Source organism: Macaca fascicularis, chromosome 15 (genome assembly GCF_037993035.2).
Source record: "Macaca fascicularis isolate 582-1 chromosome 15, T2T-MFA8v1.1".
NCBI lineage: Eukaryota > Metazoa > Chordata > Mammalia > Primates > Cercopithecidae > Macaca > Macaca fascicularis.
This window is the reverse complement of record NC_088389.1, coordinates 98710078-98728869: the sequence shown is the minus strand read 5'-3', so window position 1 is coordinate 98728869 and position 18792 is coordinate 98710078. Positions and strand designations below refer to the sequence as shown.

Genomic DNA, 18792 nt, shown 5'->3' with positions numbered 1-18792 from the left:
CCTTCTAAAATATTATTCATTCCATTCAACAATTATTGAATGCCTTCCATGGGACAGACAGTTAGGTGTTAGATTCCATCAGAGATATATCAGTGCACAAAACAGACAAAATTCCCTGTCCCTCTAGAGCTCACCATCCAGGGACTCAGATTCAAAGATAATTAGGATTGGAAAGTGATTGAGGTTCAACACTTCTGGTATTTAGATTAGGCATACGGAATTGTAGGAACTTGCCCACTATTCCATAACAGAGAACCAAATCTAAAGCCATGGTCTTCCCAGTCCCTTTCCAGGACCCACTCTCCTATACCAAACCATCTCCCTGCCCAGAGAACCTGTTTCCATGTCTCCTATGCTAAAGAAGTTTCCAGAATAATGTTTGCTAATTAATGGTAGCATGCTGTATGTTATGGATGGATTTTTGTCTAAATGGAATTTCTCAAGTTCTCTCAAAGTGCTTACAATTTAGTGAAGGAAACAGAAGGTTCCTGCATGAAACAAATACAGGAGCACATCGAGTTTGTGCAACTGCAACAGTCACATGCATCCCAAACAATGTACTCATGCTGACACTGCTTAAGTGACTGTATGTCTGTCTCCTGGCAGGATAGTGTGGGGGAATCTCATGCTCTTAGCTCTCAATTCTGCCTCCTTCCAGATAACCTGGTCCTGAGTATATCCTTTGAGAACTTCACTTTCCATGGCTTCAATTTTATCTTCTCAACTCCAACTAAATTTCCCCTAATTATCTCAGTAGAATGTTCTACCTTACAGCTAACACAAATTTCCACAGCAACAAAAAGTGCACCGAACACATACGCTAATAAGTAAAATACTAAGAAGAAAGTTTGAACACAAAGAAAATTACCTTCACGCACAAACATGTACATACGTTTTCTTAGTTGTCCTTTAATAACAGTAGTTTAAGTGATTTCTAGAAACAATCTTTAGTATTTACTATAGCGTAGTTTCTATTTTCTATTTTCATTCTAGCTGGAAACAGCCCTGACATCTGTTCTGGATTCCTTGTAAAATTGTTGCTGTTATATTACTAGCAACAGGGTAGAGTATTTTCAGAGATAATCCTGTAATTATGTTTAATCAGGTGGATATATTCTTCAAACACACACACACATACACACACACACACACACTCTCTCTCACACACACTCTTAGTACCTTTTCTCCCGCAAGTGAGTTACAGTGTAATTCCTTTGGCAACACAATAATCCCTGATTGCTGGGACGTCAGTTACTCTCCTGGAAAGTCATTAGACATACTGTCACAATTTCATCATGTGAGCTAAAACCTCAGGACAATGTCATGCTTCAACAATACTTTCTATTGATCAGCCCCCTTTTTTTTTTCTTTTTTGCTTCCAAGACAGTTAGCAGACTTGCCAACACGTGTACATCCATGGGGCAAGGGCCAGAGGGACACACCTCAGTACCTGAACTCCTAAGGAGCCACAGCTCCAGTTTCCACTGGGTTTCCCTTAGATCTCTGACACCTGGGTATATCCACAAATGTCCATGCATCGTGAAATCCACAGTATTTTTCAAGCATTTAGAAATTGTCTATCATCTTTGTAATAAGCTAGCAAATTGCAATGCCTAATTCAAAACACAACCCATTGTCGGGACCACAGACTTAGAACGAGAGCAGCTTTGGAAATGCAATTTACAATTCTTACTTTAGCCACAGTGCAAGAATCTGAGTCATTTAAAATTTTGGTTAATATTTTCTATATAACGTTGAATTCTGATGTAGCCTTATTTTGTTTGAAAGAAAAAAAATGTAGATTTTTAAAATTGAACATCTATGACTAGGTTCCAGATACTCCACTATATATTTTATTTACTTTTTATTATAGTATAATTTACATACAGGACCCAAATCTTAAGTATAAAGTGCAATTAATATATCCTGTGAATATGTTTGAATAACCACCAGTCAGATCAAAAATATAATATTCCGTTATCCTCTCTGAGTTACAGGCCCCCCTCAAGTAACCACTATTCTGACTCTTATCACCAGAAATTAATATTGCCTGTTACTGAATTTCATAGTCTTTTGCTGAATGTTGTGATTGTGAGATCCTTCAGGGTGGTCACATGTGTTAGGATTCATTTTTTTTCAACTGTATGTCATATTCCTTTGTTTAATATAATTTCTCTACTGTAAATTGACATTTGGGCTGCATTCCGTTTGTGGCTATTATGAAAACAGCTGCTGTGAACACAACTGTGCATGGTTTTGGGTGGACATTAGAACTCATTTCTTTGGGGGTATAAATACAGCCTATTTTTTAATTTTAATATACTGTTCTTGAATAGTCTAATAAATATGTGTACATGGTCTTAACAAAATGTCAAAAGAGTATACTCTGAGCTAGGAAAAGAAGAGCAAACAATTCAAAGCAGGCAGATGGCAGGGAATAACAAAGGTGACAGCCAAAATAAATGAAATGAAGAATAGAAAAACAATCACCGAAATCCGCAAGGTGAAAAGCTTGTTATTTCAAAAGAACAACAAAATTCACCAATCTTTAGCTGAACTGACCAAGAAAAAAGGAAGAAGACTCAATTACTAAAATCATAATTGAAAGGGGGGATATCACAACAGACCTTACAGAAATAAAAGAATACTGTGAACAATTGAAAGCCATCAAATTGATAACCTAGATTAAATGAACAAATTCCTTAAAAGGTGCAAAGTACTAAAATTGACTCCAAGAAGAGATAGAAAATCCAAATGGACCTACAGCAAGTAAAGAGATTGAGTTAGTAATCAAACTTCCCACATTCACCTCCTATGTACCCACACAGATTAAAAATTTAGGCTGGGCGTGGTAGCTCACACCCGTAATCCCAGCCCTTTGGGAACCCAAGGCGAGTGGATCACCTGAGGTCAAGAGTTCAAGACCAGCCTGGCCAACATGATGAAACCCTGTCTCTACTAAAAATACAAAAATTATCTGGGTGTGGTGACGGACACCCATAATCTCAGCTACTCGGGAAGCTGAGGCAGGAGAATCATTTGAGACTGGAAGGCAGAGATTGCAGTGAGCCAAGATCATGCCAATGCACTCCAGCCTGGGCAACAAGGGCAAAACTATCACAAATAATAATAATAATGATAATTAAAATTTTTAAAATTAAATACTTCCCACAATAAAAGCCCAAACCTGGGGGGCTTTACTGATGAATTCTATCAAATATTTTTAGAAGAATTAATTCTAATTTTTTACCAACTTCTAGTCTTCTATTCCAAGGAATGGAAGAGGTGGGATACTTCCCAACTTGTTCTATGAAGCTAGCATTACCCTATACTAAACCAGACAAAGACATCGTGAGAAAACTACAGACCAGTATCTGATGAATATAGGTGTAAGACCCTCACCAAAAACTAGCAAACTGAATCCAACAACATATAAAAAGGATTATACACCATGGCGAAGTAGGATTTATCTCAGGAATGCAAGATAGGCTTCATATCTGAAAATCAATTGATGTACCATATTAATAAAGTATTACCATATTACCATATTAATAAAGTCCCATACAATCATCTCAGTAGATGCAAAGAAAAGCATTTAATAAAATCGAGTAACCCTTCCTGATTAAAAAAAAAAAAAAAAAAAAAAAAAAAAGCCTCAACATTCCTTTTAGGAAATAAGAGAACTTCCTCAACTTGACTTAAGGGCCTCTATGAAAAATCCACAGCTAATGTGACACTTATTAGTGAAAAACTGAGGGTTTTCTCCCTAAGACTCCCTAAGATTAGGAACAAGACAAAAATGTCTACCCATGCCACTTCTATTCAACATATACTAGGAGTTCTATCTAGGGCAAGTAGGCAAAAAATAAAACAAAAGACGTCTACGCCAGGTGTGGTGGCTCATGCCTGTAATCCCAGCACTTTGGGAGGCCAAAGTGGACAGATCGCTTTGAGCCCAGGAGATTGAGCACAGTCTGAGCAACATGGTGAAACCCCACCTCTACAAAAAATATAAAAGCTAGCTGGGCATTGGTGGCTTGTGCTTGTAGTCCCAGCTACTTGGGAGGCTGAGGCTGGAGAATTTCTTGATCCCAGAAAGCGGAGGTTGTAGTGAGCCAAGATCGGACCACTGCACTCCAGCCTGGGCCACAGAGTAAGACTGTCTCAAAAAAACAAAAAAAAAAAAAAAGAAAAGAAAAGAAAAGATAACATTTAAATTGGAAAGGAAGTAAAACTATCTCTATTCATAGATGGCATAATCTTGTTTATAGAAAACCTCAAGGAATCCACAAAAAACTCTATTAGAACTAATAAATGAGTTCAGCAGGGTTGCATGGTACAAGAATCAATTGTGTTTCTACACACTTACGATGAGCAATCTGAAAATGAAATTAAGAAAACAATTTCATATAAAATAGCATCACAAACAAAAAATATTTAGGAATAAATGCAACAAAAGAAATACAAGAGTTATATGCCAAAAATGACAAAACACTATTGAAAGAAATAAAGATGTAAATAAATGGAGGGATATCATATGTTCATGAATCAGAAGACTTAATATTATTAAAATAACAATACTCCCCAAATTGATCCATAGATTAAATGCAGTTCTTCTCAGAATTCTAGCTTGGTTTTTTTTTGTTTTTTGTTTTTGGCAGAAATTAGCAAACTGATCCTAAAATTCATGTGGAAATTCAAGGGACCCAGTATAACCAAAACAACCTTGAAAAACAAGAACAAAACTGGAGGACTCACACTTCCCAATTTCAAAACTTAGTATATAGCAAAAGTAGTCAAGACTATGGGGTTCTGACATATGATAGACATATAGATCAATGAAATTGAGTTAGGAGTCCAAAAATAAATCTTCGTATTTATAGTCAATTGATTTTTGACAAGAGTGCCAAAACAACTCAATGGGGGGAAAATAGAGTTTTCAGTAAATGGTGTTGGGACAACTGGGTATCCACATTCAAAAGAATGAAGTTGGACCCTATATTACACCATATACAAAAATTAACTCAACTAGATCAAAGACCTAAATGTGAGAGCTAAAGCTATAAAATTGTTACATAAAATTATAGAGGTAATCATCATAGACTTAGAAAAGGCAATGGTTTTTTAGATATGACACACTCAAAAGTATGAGTAACAAGAAAAAAAAAGATAACTGGACTTCAGTAAAATTAAAACTTTTGTGATTTATAGGACACCATCAAAAAAATGAAAAGACAACCCACAAAATGGGAGAAAATATTTGCAAATCAAAAACCTAATAGGGGACTTGTATCTGGAATATATATTTTAAAATCTTACAACTCAGTAGTAAAAAGACAAATAACTCAGTTTTTTTTAAAAGGCAAAAGATCAGAATGGACATTTCTCCAAAGAAGATATGGCCATAAGACCAGGAAAAGGTGTTCAGCATCATTAGCTATCAGGGAAATGCATATTAAAATCACAATTAGATACCGCTTGATAGCCACAAAGATGAGTATAATAAAAAAGACAGGTAATAAAGTGTTGGCAAGAATAAAATGGAGTCTTCAGACACTGCTGGTGGGAATGTAAAATTGTGCAGCCACCGTTGCAAACAACTTGCTGATTCCTGTAAAAGTTAAACAGAGGCTGGGCATGGTGGCTCACGCCTATAACCTCAGCACTTTGGGAGGCTGAGGCGGGCAGATCATTTGAGGCAAGGAGTTCAAGACCAGCCTGGCCAACATGGTGAAACCCTGTCTCTACTAAAAATACAAAAATTAGCCGTATGTGGTGGCTGGTGCCTGTAGTCCCAGCTACTCAGGAGGCTGAGTCAGAAGAATTGCTTGAACCCAGGAGGTGGAGGTTGCAGTGAGCCAAGATCATGCCATTGCACTCCAGCCTGAGCAACTCTGTCTCAAAAAAAAAAAAAAAAAAAAGAAGTTAAACAGAGAGTTACCATACAAGCCAGCAAATGTACTCTGAGGTATGTACCCAAGAAAAGTAAAACTTAAAACTTGTACACAAATATTCATAACTCATAATAGCTCAAAAGCAGAAACAATCCAAATGTTTATCAATTGATGAATGGATAAATAAAATTCACTAATGGAATATTATTTAGCAATAAAAAGGAATGAAATAGTGATGCTACAATATGACGAACTTGAAAACATCATACTAAAGAGCAGACCCAGGGTTAGAACACAGGCAGTCTACTTCTGGATTCTATATAATTCTATCCTGTATTGCTTGGTTTTCATAGTCACCTCATTGCTTAGGAGCATTTTGATCACTCTTGACTGTTGAAGAGCTCTTTAGTCAATTTCCCTTCACCATAACCTTTTGATTCCTGTGTTGTGCCAACAGAATCAGCAAAGTACAAAGGAAAGCTGTCAGTGCCATCCACAGCCTGCTAAGTTCTCATGACCTGGACCCACGCTGTGTCAAACCAGAGGTGAAGGTCAAAATCGCTGCCCTTTACCTGCCTTTAGTTGGCATCATTTTGGATGCTTTGCCACAGCTCTGTGACTTTACAGGTAATTGCCCTTCTGTTTTCTTTCTTGGATTGATGGGGACCCCTGCCAAATGTCCCATCCGAATGAGGTCTCTGTCATTTGTTACAGTGCTGATATGTTCATATGAGCAATTCTTCACAACAATGGTCTCCAAACCCCTTTAACACCGGCCCCAATCAGTTAAAAAAAAAAAAAAAAAGGCACATAGCCCCAAATGTGTTTTTTGTTTAGAAATTGTTTACTTATTTTTTCGTGAATTCGTTTATTCATTCATTGATCTGCTGGTATGGGATGAACTTTATAAACCATACACCACAAAGGATGAAATAGGAACAGAATTACTCCCTTTGGAGATCATGCTCTAACAACTTGAAATAAAGGTGTTCCTTCCCTTTTCTTTTATGAATATGTAAGCAAAAAAGCAGTCTCAAATGAACCCAAATAATTGTTCCATGCAAAAAAAAAAATCATGTCATATGTCAATATTAGAAAATTCTATCATAGCAGAGAAATATTGCCCTTGGCACTAAGTGGCTAATTTTGAGGTTAATATCTCTAGATTAGCAACAAGAGGAAAGGGTAAGTTGTCTTAAAGGGGTTTTGCGAAACCCCTGAATCTATTTACAAATTACAGTGTGGATTAAGGAATGCAGAGGAAAAAAATCCTCCCAAATAGAAGAACTTCTTATGTTGACTTGAGAAAGGCAGTCCATCGGCCTACCCTCTCCACAACATACATGTGTGCACACACACACATGCACACACACAAACACATACACACAATTCCTATCCCATCAGAGTAGTTCTTGCTTTTCCTCCAGCTCAAGAGAAGTTTTTGAAATGTCCATGCTGCTCTCTTGGCAGCTGAAGGGTGCTGGGATCTGGGGAATGCTTCCCTGAGCCCAACCTCCTTACAGGTAGTCATCCTTGAAATCTTGGAACCATCCAGGTTTTCCCACCTCCATATGGAAAGTGTCATATGTGACTAAATTATTTATAGTATTATTACGGTGACAAGTATTTAGTTCATGAAAATGGGACCAAACACCTATAGTCTTTAATTCAAACAAATCGTAAAATGAAAATCAAGTATTCCTGTGGAAGTAATTCTCTCCTTTCTTGAAAAAAAATCCTCCAGCAAACTGCTAACGGGGTAACTCGGAAGAGAAAGGTTGAGACAGGGGTTAGGGTTTGTGGAGTTCTATTGGGGCAAGAGTGCAAGGAAACGACAGAAACAAACTCAGCACACAGGGCTGAGCAAGCTGCACCATGAGGTCAGCAGCTTCCTCCAGTAGCTCCTGATTGCGGGGAACTGAAAACAGAGTTGTTTTTAGCATTTACAGACATAATGCAGAGCATGGCGTGTGACTTGCAGCCCATTTTGAGAATCCATGCTGGAAAGTTTCTAAAAAGTTCCATTTCAAGAGCCTGCTTGTTCCCAAAGCCAGGAACCACTTTAGCACACATTCTCCACAGTTCTCTTGTCAATTAGAATGCTCCATATCAGTGACTCGGAATCAGAACTTTTCAACATTTGTTCTCCGAGCCTTTTAAACCTCAAAGACTTCTTTGTATATGCATTGAACTTTATGGTCATGATGGAGCTGATGAAAGAAAACAGTGAAAAGTATTTTATTGTTATAGGTTACATAGTACATCTATTAAATATAGAATCTTCAGGTTGATAAACTCATAAGAATATAGTCTTTCAAAAAGATGCATCTGAATTCAGATTCCAGCCCCATTTATTAATATAAGTGACCGTTGAAAGGCTCAACTTATCCGTGCCTTCCTTTCCTCTGTAAACTGTAAAAATGTGATAACAAGGCCTATCTTTTAGGGTTACGATAAAGATGAAACTGAAGAACTTCTGTAAAAGCATTTTGCACAGCACATGTTTGTATCTTTCCTGCTTTTTCTTGTAACTATAACCCTATGGCGATTAAGGGGAAATAAGAATGTATCTCTATGTTAGTTGTGATAATGTTATCAGGTCTCGCATGATTTCCATGTGCTGTTTCTTTAACCATTTGTTTAAAATCCCAGTGGCCTTAATAATTATTTCTAAAAATTGGGTTTTGGCTAGATGCGGTAGCTCACCCCTGTAATCCCAGCACTTTGGGAGGCCAAGGTGGACCAATCACTTGAGGCCAAGGGTTCAAGACCAGCGTGACCAACATGGCGAAACCCTGTGTCCACTAAAAATACAAAAATTAGCCAGGCGTGATGACACACCTGTAATCCCAGCTACTCAGGAGGCTGAGGTAGGAGGATGGAGGCGGAGATTGCAGTGAGCGGAGATGGCGCCACCGCGCTCCAGCCTGGATGATAGTGTGAGACTTTGTCTAAAAATAAATAAACAAATAAATAAGAAGAACTGGATTTTGTTTTCATAACTTTAGTGGAAGAAATGTTATTTACACTTAAATTTTTCTAAATAGTTGAAGGCCCAGATCACTGTAATGTTGACAGGTCTAGAAAAACACGAGTTTTTAGTAAAACATCAGTGATTCAATCAGTTGTGAATATTTTACCACACTTTCCCCAGAACTGCTTGAAATATTAATAGTTTTTATTGTATGCTTGGTAGCATTCTTAAAAACCAGACTTTTAAATGGTTTATCCTTTTTTTTTTTTTTTTGCTTACATACATCTAGACCTATCTATAAATATGGATATGTCTATATTACATAGATACAATAAATTGATGTTCATTTTAAACATTTGAAATATAACAAATTGTTGCTGAACCTGTGATAATAGGTTATTATTCTATATAAGGTACTTGCTTAATTCTGCAATTGTAGGTTTCTTCTATTTGGTCATCATTTAAAATAATGTCAATTATTAGAATAGATAATAAAGTTTAAAAAATTATGTTACAGGAAACTATTATGGATGTTTTGAAAACTTTTTGTTCATACAATTTGAAAAATTAATTTCTAGCCTAATCTTGTGCTAGACATTGTCTCTTTTCTTAGCCTGCTGTATTTTCCTATAGATGATAGCAAATACATAATGCTAAACATCAGGTTTAAAATTACTGTGCTGACTTTAGTGACTAAGAAGTATCAGTCTCTTATTGGGTAGGGGACATAGGGAAATGTCATGTCTGACTTGACATCACAAATGATGTTTTCATTGCAGGTGTAGATACTCGCAGATACCGCACCAGTGGCTCGGATGAAGAACAAGAAGGAGCTGGTGCCATCAACCAGAATGTGGCTCTGGCCATAGCAGGGAATAATTTCAATTTGAAAACAAGTGGAATAGTGCTGTCTTCCTTGGTATGTTGGTGCACATGTGTCTGGTTGATTTTTCATGTCATGTCTTCTGTCATCTGTTTTGTTTTGTTTTGTTTTGTTTTTTGAGACAGAGTCTCACTCTGTAGCACAGGCTGGAGTGCAGTGGTGCAATCTCAGTTCACTGCAACCTCTGCCTCCCCCATTCTTCATGTCTCAGCCTCCTGATTAGCTGGGATTACAGGCATGTACCACCACACCTGGCTAATTTTTTTGTATTTTTTAGTAGAGACGGGGTTTTGCCATGTTGGCCAGGCTGATCTCAAACTGCCAACCTCAGATGATACACTCACCTCAGCCTCCCAAACTGCTGGGATTACAGGCATGAGCCACTGTGCCCAGCCTCTCCTGTCATCTTCTGATGGGAGAACTCAGCTTAGAGCAGGCGTTGATGCTTTCTGCCTAATTTTGCTGTAAAGAATCATTGTGAGGTTGGCAGTGGAGGTACACACAAGTCAGAAAGGATTTTGGCAACAGCAAGAGATGTGCAGATCAAATTCAGGCAGTCCCAGTGGTGCTGAGTTCAAGTTCAAGAAACCAGAAAAGACGAAAACTTGGGAAATCTGAAATCATTGCAAAGGAGATCAAACCAAGGCTCCCTGAGGGTGGAGACTTAGGCTGTGTTGAGTCTAGGTGTGTGTAATTCATACTGTGTTATGCCTCCAAAAGAATACTGAAGGAGGCTGGTAGCTTAGCGTAAGGGCTTCTTAAGCCAAAGATTTCAGCTTTTCTAGGACCGCAGGGAGCCTGTGGCGGGTTGTTTGGCTCTGTCCTTTTGCATGGACTCTGTGGGCTTAAAGAGGGACTCCTCTGGGAATGTATCCTCTGATTCATTTGAGGTGGGATTCATCTCTGTTCATTGACGAGCTCTGACTATCCTTTGTGAAGACAGCGCTGCATTCTCCAATGTCATTTACTTTTGCATTTCAATGTAGGGTATAGATGTGCAGAGAATTTAACTTGCTTCTCCTGTGAGAAAGCAGCATCCTGACCTAACTCTTCTTACTGGATGACTTTCTTCTCTTCCTTCCAGCACTTAGCAAGCCCCATCCCCATGCGGACTGAGGGGGCAGTGAGGCAGGAAGATGACACAGAGAAAAGATATTTGAGATTTGACATCACTGATGTCAAATCACAGTGGAGAAATACTGTGTTTTATGACCTCCACCTTTCTAATATCCATCTTATCAAAGTTAGCTGCTTGAGGTGGTATATGCCTTTTACATTATTGGCCTCTAAGGGAAAAACTCAAAAGCCCAAAGTTCACCTGTTAGAACATAGTCCTTGTGAGGTTATATCTCAAAATTTCCTTTATTCTTGTCAACAAACTCAGAATAACTAAGTTAAAGTTGCTTTATAACCTCTATTATTTCCATCCAAAACTAACATTTCCCTCCCATACCCACAAATTCCTCATTGCAATTTCACCAGTACATTCCACTGGATATTAGCTACGCTGCATGAACCAAGGGTGCAGCCTCATTACTGTTGTTTGTGTTGATGAGATGAGTAACAGAGAGTGTGCTCAGCACTTTAAAATGAATACTTGTGGCCAAAATATTAAAGCAAATAGCCTGAACCCCCACACCCCAGCCCCAGGCAAACATAAATTATGGTTAAACCTCCATTACAGAGAACTCCACAAACATGGATTTGATTAATTTGCTGAGCAGTTCATGACCCTTAATGTTGTACTTTGCACTATGTAACAAACAAGCTAAATCTTCAACAGCAAGGTTATTCATGGCACCCAGCCAGTTTCCTTCTCCCCTATAAGTCTAATCCTCTGCTGTCCAGCATGAAGGAGAAATACTTGGAGATCTTAGCAGCATGAAAGCCTCTTTGTATCACTGGGATTGCAGCATGCATGATCAAGGCCCAGGGCAGATCACCAGACCACACTGCTCCTAAGACAGAGGTACTCAGATACCTGCTGAAAGCCTAGCTCAAATATTGCCCCAGGTGAGCCCCTTTGCTGAGTAGCCCTACACAAAGAACACCGCTTCCCCTGCCTAGGGAAGGCAGGGCTCCTGGAAACAGATCTCCAGCCTAGCAATGAAGTACAGTCATGGTATTCTAAGAGAACACCTTGAATTTTTCTGTTGCTTGACTTCTTCCCTGGCCACCACCCCCTAATCTGCCTCCTTCCAGCCCTATAAGCAGTACAACATGCTGAACGCGGACACTACTCGCAACCTCATGATCTGCTTCCTCTGGATCATGAAAAATGCTGATCAGAGCCTCATTAGGAAGTGGATTGCTGACCTGCCATCAATGCAGCTCAACAGGATTTTAGACCTACTTTTCATCTGTGTCTTATGTTTTGAGTATAAGGTAAGTCTAGAGTGGCACAACTTTACACCAGCTCTTATCTCCCAAGTGCAATTCTGTCTTGTTACTCATCCCCTTTGTTTGGGCCATGGAGGCATCATTAATTTTTCTCATTGCTATATTCAAATCCATAACCCATTTGTAGGTGTAGATATGATCATTTCCCAGGGAAAGGATCTCTGCCTTGTGCAGAGAGAACCCCATTTCTGTTAACAGAGTTTTGGCCATAGGATTCCCCAGAACAGCATCTCAGCGTAGCACACGTCAAACCTGGCTGGCATCACTGTGGAGTGTACTGTTTTGGTAATTCTCCACATCAACGGAGATCTCACCAAAGGACATGTCCTCCTACCTCTGTCTTGTCCAGGGAAAACAGAATTCTGACAAAGTCAGTACCCAAGTCCTGCAGAAGTCAAGGGATGTCAAGGCCCGGCTAGAAGAGGCTTTGCTCCGTGGAGAAGGGGCCAGAGGGGAGATGATGCGCCGCCGGGCTCCAGGTGTGTTGAACTGGCCCTTCCCTGCTCTCTGTCAAGCAGTCTTTTCACTGTTTGTGGGGAGGAATGTCCTCCCAACATGATTAGAAACCATGACTTTCTTGAGATATTTACAGTAGTGTCAGAGACAGCAGATGCTGGGAGTCTGTGCGTGACATTTGTGTTAGCTCTGTGACTTTGAGGGAAAGTGCTGTTCTACGATCATAGGAACCCTGGAAACAGCACCAAATGACATCTTTTAATTAAAACTTGTTGATGGTAAAAGGTCACCTCTAAGAATGTTAGTCATGGGGGAGGTGGAAGGTGTTTGCCTCAAGGCTGAGGCCTTTCTATGTGACATTTGGCTAGTCTTTTCAGAGCATGGTCAAGAAACTCAACAGTTCTGGGCCCAAGATCATCTCCTGCAATCATTCAGGGCACTATTAGAATGGAACCAATTCCCTGAAATGGCTTCAGTGTCCCAGTCATTCAAGGGTTCCACCACAGAAGGAATGATCTCAAAAAGGCTGAACTTGATAGAATGAAATCCCCAAGTACCCTCAGTCTTATTCACCATGCTCAAAGTAAAAGAGTGACAGCTTATTGTATTCAAAGGGACACAGTGGCAGGGAACTTGGAGGGAGCTCATAGTTTTCAGTGGTGGTCAGGCACCCTCATTTGACACCCATAGTTTTGTACCCAATAACTCAGTAAGCCTCCAGAGTTTCACAGGAATCCTCTGCTCCTGAGAAATGTCTCTCTGACCCTCCAGAAAGGCAGAGGTTCTTCTTATATTCTAGTCTATCAATCAAAGAGCAGGCTAACTTGGACATAAGCATGGTGACTTTGTCTCCTACCAGCAACCTGCATGGACTCTAATTAGCCCAAGAAATGGTGCTGAGGCCTCTCAGTGGAGCTTGTTATGAACTTCTGGTTATCTTGAAGGGTTTCATGCTAATCAAATTCCTATCATGCATTTCTTAACTCCTAGGGAACGACCGATTTCCAGGCCTAAATGAAAATTTGAGATGGAAGAAAGAGCAGACACATTGGCGGCAAGCTAATGAGAAGCTAGATAAGTGAGTCACTCAGCAACTTTGTGCTACTTTTACCTAAAGTCCAAAACTATTTTTCCCAGGCTACTTTTATTACTGAAACAACTGCATCCTTCCAAGGGTGGGAAAATGAAACATCATTATCTGTGTAAATACAATTCATCCAGGGACCCAGGATAATCAAAGGTATAGGGAGTTGTGGTTTTCAGCTCTTAAAAATTTGTCACATTGATAAGCATTTAAAGAAAACTCATATTTCTTCAGCAACCTCAGATGGCTTAATAAAAGCAACTGATTTTGCGGGGAGGGTAGCAGGGAAATAGAGAAAGCAGGACAGAGTGCCTAGGACCACATAATTTCAAATCGATATTTCCATTCTGGAAATGTGTACAAGATACACATTCAAAGATATTTATGTCAGTGCTACTTAACGTTGTTTTTTAAAATTGAAAACATTCTAAATGCTCCAGAGTAGGAAAATATGTTTAAAAGTTGGGTTGCCATCAAAATGTTTTAAAATCATTTTAATGACATGAGGACGTGCTTATGACATAATGTTAAATGAACAAAGGCAGGGCAGACACTAGGTTTTTGAGTAGCATAGTGGCTCACACCTGTAATCCCAGCACTTTGGGAAGCTGAGGTGGGTGGATCACTTGAGGTCAGTAGTTCGAGACCAGCCTGGCCAACATGGTGAAACCCCGTCTCTACAGAAAATACAAAAATTATCTGGGCATAATGGCAGATGCCTGTAATCCCAGCTACTCAGGAGGCTGAGGAGGAAGGATCACTTGAACCCAGGAGGCAGAGGTTGCAGTGAGCCGAAATCGTGCCATTGCACTCCAGCCTGGGTGACAGAGCAAGACTCCATCTCAAAAAAAAAAAAAAAAAAAAAAAAAACCTCAAATCTCTGATGACATATAGTCAATGTATTTTTTAAAGGCTGGAAGCAAATTTACCAAAATATTAATTGTGGTTTTCTTTGGGTGCTGGGAATATGGGTAATTGATGTTTTCTCTTTTATACTCTGCTATGTTTCCTACAGTAGATGTGTATTATAATATATGTTGTTATCAGAAAAAAATTATAAAGAAATGAAAGAATAAAAAAACCTGTTTGGATCGAAATGTATGCTATAGCTGAACAGATATATTGATGTGCATTGCATTGCTATATATGCAACAATTTAGACATACGAATGCTAAAAGTATATATGTTTGACTAGATAGCACATGTTTCCAATACCGTTTAGCCACAGGTAGCCTAATGAGTCCCAGGGTTCACTGAGCAAAACGTTGCAGGGCTAAAATCACTCCTCACACACAGTTGACAAGGTAGGATACCCCGTGGGTGATGAAGCACCCATCAAAGCGGGTATGGAGAAGACTTGATTAGCAGTGCTGTTTTGTAAATAAATGTGAGTTAGTATCTTTGCTGTTGCCACAAGAATGAATCATTCTGGTTCACTTATGGGACTTTTGGGAGTCAAATTTATTTTAAAACATTCAATAAATAAGTATATTTTTATTATAGCTGTGACTTGCACCCAGTTGCTGGTATCATGCCTATTTGCTTTGTGTATGTTATTCTTGCACTAAATTCCCTGGACTGATTTATAAAATATTTGGATCTGAGAGTCCATGCATTCTACTTTGGGCAATGAACAACAGCTACAAAATATGCATGCCGTGGGTGCTACAGAATTGCTTAGGTGGTTTGGCTCATCTACTTTACTAGATTAAAAGAAAAACCCCTAAGTAGGCCTGTTTTGCCTGGGCTGTGTAAACCAGTGTTCTGGAAAAGCTTTCCCTTTGGCTTGCAGGAGCAACACAATATTGGTCCTTACCATGCGTGGCCTCCAGTTTGTTCTAGGTTAGTTCTCAGCCCTGCACTACCTGGTGGGCTGCTGGTTATCAGAGCTGATGATTCACACCTACAAATTCTCAGGGGCTTTGTGCTTTTTCTTTTTTAAAGGGAAACCATAGTAAAATTATAACTGCTCAACCTACCTACCTGGAAAATGTATAATTATAATAGTAGTGTCTTTCACCCTCTTTCTGATCATTTTTCAATTATTTTGGCTCTGTTTCTTTTAGAGCAGTAATCTTCAACCTAGGCCGCACGTTAGAATCACCTGGGGAGCTTTAAAACCGTCAGTGCCCAGTGGTACCCTCAACTACTTCAACAGGAAACTCCAGCAGGACCCAGAAATCAGTATTTGTTAAAACTTCCCGGGTCGATTCTATTGCCACCAAATCCACTGTTTTAAAGGAGTAGGTGGTAAGCTTTTCTTTTCTTTGAGACAAGGTCTCACTCTGTCGCCCAGGCTGGAGTGCAGTGGCACAATCACAGCTCACTGTAGCCTTACCCTCCTGGCCTCAAGCAATCCTCCCACCTCAGCCTCCCAAGTAGGTGGGACTACAAGTGTGTACCACCACAACTGGCTACTTTTTGTATTTTTTGTAGAGACAGGGTTTCACCACGTTGCCCAGGCTGGTCTAAAACCCCTGGACTCAAGTGATCCACCTGTTTTAGCCTCCCAAAGTGGTGGGATTACAGGCATGAGCCACTGCGCCTGGCCAGATGGTAAGCTTTTAAAAAAGCAGATTAGTGGTAGTGATGGTTGAACAATCTGAATGTACTTAACACTACTGAACTGTATACTTAAAAATTGTTAAGATGGTAAATTTTATGTTAGGTGTACTTTATCACAATACAAAAATTTGGGAAAAAACAGATTAGGACACTCTAGATCTGTGCTGTCCAATACCACAGCCATTAGCCACATATGGCTATCGAATGCTTGAAATATGGTTAGTTCAAATTGAGATAAATCAAGATAAGTGAAAAATACACACCAGATTTTGAAGGCTTATTGTGAATAAAACAATGTAAAATATTTCCACTAGTAATTTTTTTATATTGCTTACATGGAGACAGTATTTTTTATCTTTTAGGTTAAACAAAATATATTAAAAATAATTTCCCTTTTTAAAAATTTTTTAAATGTGGTTACCACAATATATAAAATGACATATGTGGCCCCATTGTTTCTACTGGACAGCATTGCTCTAAATTTAAAACTAAACTAGCAGTCAATTAATTAAAAAGGATAAGGTTAACATGGTAAATTTTATGTTATGTGTACTCTATCACAATATAAAAATTTGATGGCTCATGCCTGTAGTCCCGGATACTCAGGAGGCTGAGGCGGAGCATCACCTGAGCCCAGGAGTTCAAGGCTTCAGTGAGCTATGATGGTGTCACTGCACTCTAGCCTGGGTGATAGAGCAAGACCCTGTCTCTAAGGGGAAAAAAAAAAAAAAAAAAAACTTTTAGATTTCATTTATTTTACACATATTAATCACTTGGAGAATGAGAAAAAAATGTCAAGTACCTTGGGACCAGAGAGCCTTTCCTAAACATGAAAACATGTAAAACACACAGAAATGCTTATTTTGTGAGTCCTCAGTGGTATATAAGCAGCTGCAATGCCCCCATCATTAGGTGAAGGGGACTCAAAAACAGCTGAGTGGTAACCCTGGTCCAAGACATCTGAGCTGATACAATGATACCCTAACCCCATGGTAACATCTTGGCTACTGAGGCATCTTGTTAAACTCAATTCTTCATACCTCCCTTTCCTTGCAACTAGATTTGGATGATGATACAAAATATCCCTTTACACCTTCACTTAGATTTCATGAGAATGGATGGGCTAGCAAAAAAAGACCATTCTAATTCCTTAAAGTGAAGCCTAATAGAGGAGCGAGCACCAGACAATTTCCCATTCCCAAGTGGGCAGTGAGCAGTAATGTCCAGCAGGATGTTAGATCACCTGCCCTACAGGAATACAGTCTTGCTTCCCAATGGAAAAGGACGAAAGACCCCACGCACTTGACTGAGCAACCTCAAGGTGGTCTTTGGGAAGTTAAGAGACTGACTCTCCCCTGACCCAGCTCTAAAGCCCCACCCTTTCCTAACCCGGCCGCATCACTGCCAAGTTCACATCACATCCAGTCTCACTCTCTCTCGCATGTTGCCGGGGCTTCCCCTTACTCAGATCTAGAAATGGTTTTCATGCATGAAATACAGCCATAGCCCTGAGGCTTTAGGCAACAACCTGATAGGAGAGCTTAATTGCTAGTAGCAACTAATAACTGCTTCTCTACCCATAGTGTTATTTTTATAATTGTCATCATCATTATTAATAATAATGGGGTTGAGGATGACCAGGAGACCTTACCTAGACGGTTGTTTTAACAAGACATGAATCACAGAAGGCACCTGCACTGTAGTTACTCAGGGCCGGTTGCTCTGTTTTCATTTCAAGGTTGACTATTCTGGAGATTTCTTTACACCTTGGTGCATAGATTACCATCATGGGGAACCTGGCCAGGTTTGACATGCGCTTTAGTTTGACCTCTTGTTGTTTCCTAGAACAAAGGCAGAGTTAGATCAAGAAGCCTTGATCAGTGGCAACCTGGCTACAGAAGCACATTTAATCATCCTGGATATGCAGGAAAATATTATCCAGGTGAGGAAAACAAACACCCAATCTGATCTGTCTGCCATGAATATGTTTACTAGAATTGAATAAGGACTTCTTAATGCAAAATTGTGAAAGATATAAATGTGATCCCATAGTACCTTTTTTTAAAAAATGAAGTTGCAAATTTACTATTTGCAATAGTGTCTACCTTATAAATTTCAGAGATACTCAACATTCTTCTGGCTTCTTTGACTTAGGGCTTACTTGGAGAGGGTTAGGTGTTTGACAAACTGACCCTCTTGGTTAAATCTGTGTGAGTATGTACCAAGTTTATAATGCGGATGTTGGGCTTATAGTTTAGTATCTAGAACAGTAGTGGTAACTAGGATTTTTTCTGATGGGTCAACTCCAGTTGAATGATGGTCACTGTCTGATATGGGAGCTATGATTATGACTAGGCTAGGTAAAAAGAGTGCTAAATTTGATAAATGATATCTTCTTTGGACTTAAATTGGTTAAGGAAAGTCATTTGTACCCTGAATTTGCCATCCCTATAGCTTTGTGAACTTTGTACCATATTAATTTTATCTTCTATGTGATATTTCCACAAATTCCCAAGATGTCTAGGTAGTAATGAGT

General features: G+C 39.3%; 1 protein-coding gene across 11 annotated transcripts in view; it reads left to right on the top strand.

Moving 5' to 3' along the window:
- Positions 1–18792, top strand: part of DOCK8 (dedicator of cytokinesis 8) — a 238793-nt gene that overhangs the window by 182367 nt on the left and 37634 nt on the right. For 10 of the 11 annotated variants that reach the window (XR_012424766.1, XM_045373157.2, XM_005581858.4 and 7 more), the window contains 6 exons: positions 6352–6521; positions 9648–9787; positions 11954–12136; positions 12501–12630; positions 13598–13685; positions 18102–18198. Coding sequence is in view for 10 of the 11 variants with exons in the window: in XM_045373157.2 (XP_045229092.2) it covers positions 6352–6521; positions 9648–9787; positions 11954–12136; positions 12501–12630; positions 13598–13685; positions 18102–18198 (808 nt within the window). In the remaining variant the exon portion in view is untranslated. Of the gene's footprint in view, positions 1–6351; positions 6522–9647; positions 9788–11953; positions 12137–12500; positions 12631–13597; positions 13686–15757; positions 15906–18101; positions 18199–18792 lie in introns of those variants that run through there. The other variant, XM_074017601.1, reaches the window with a different exon arrangement.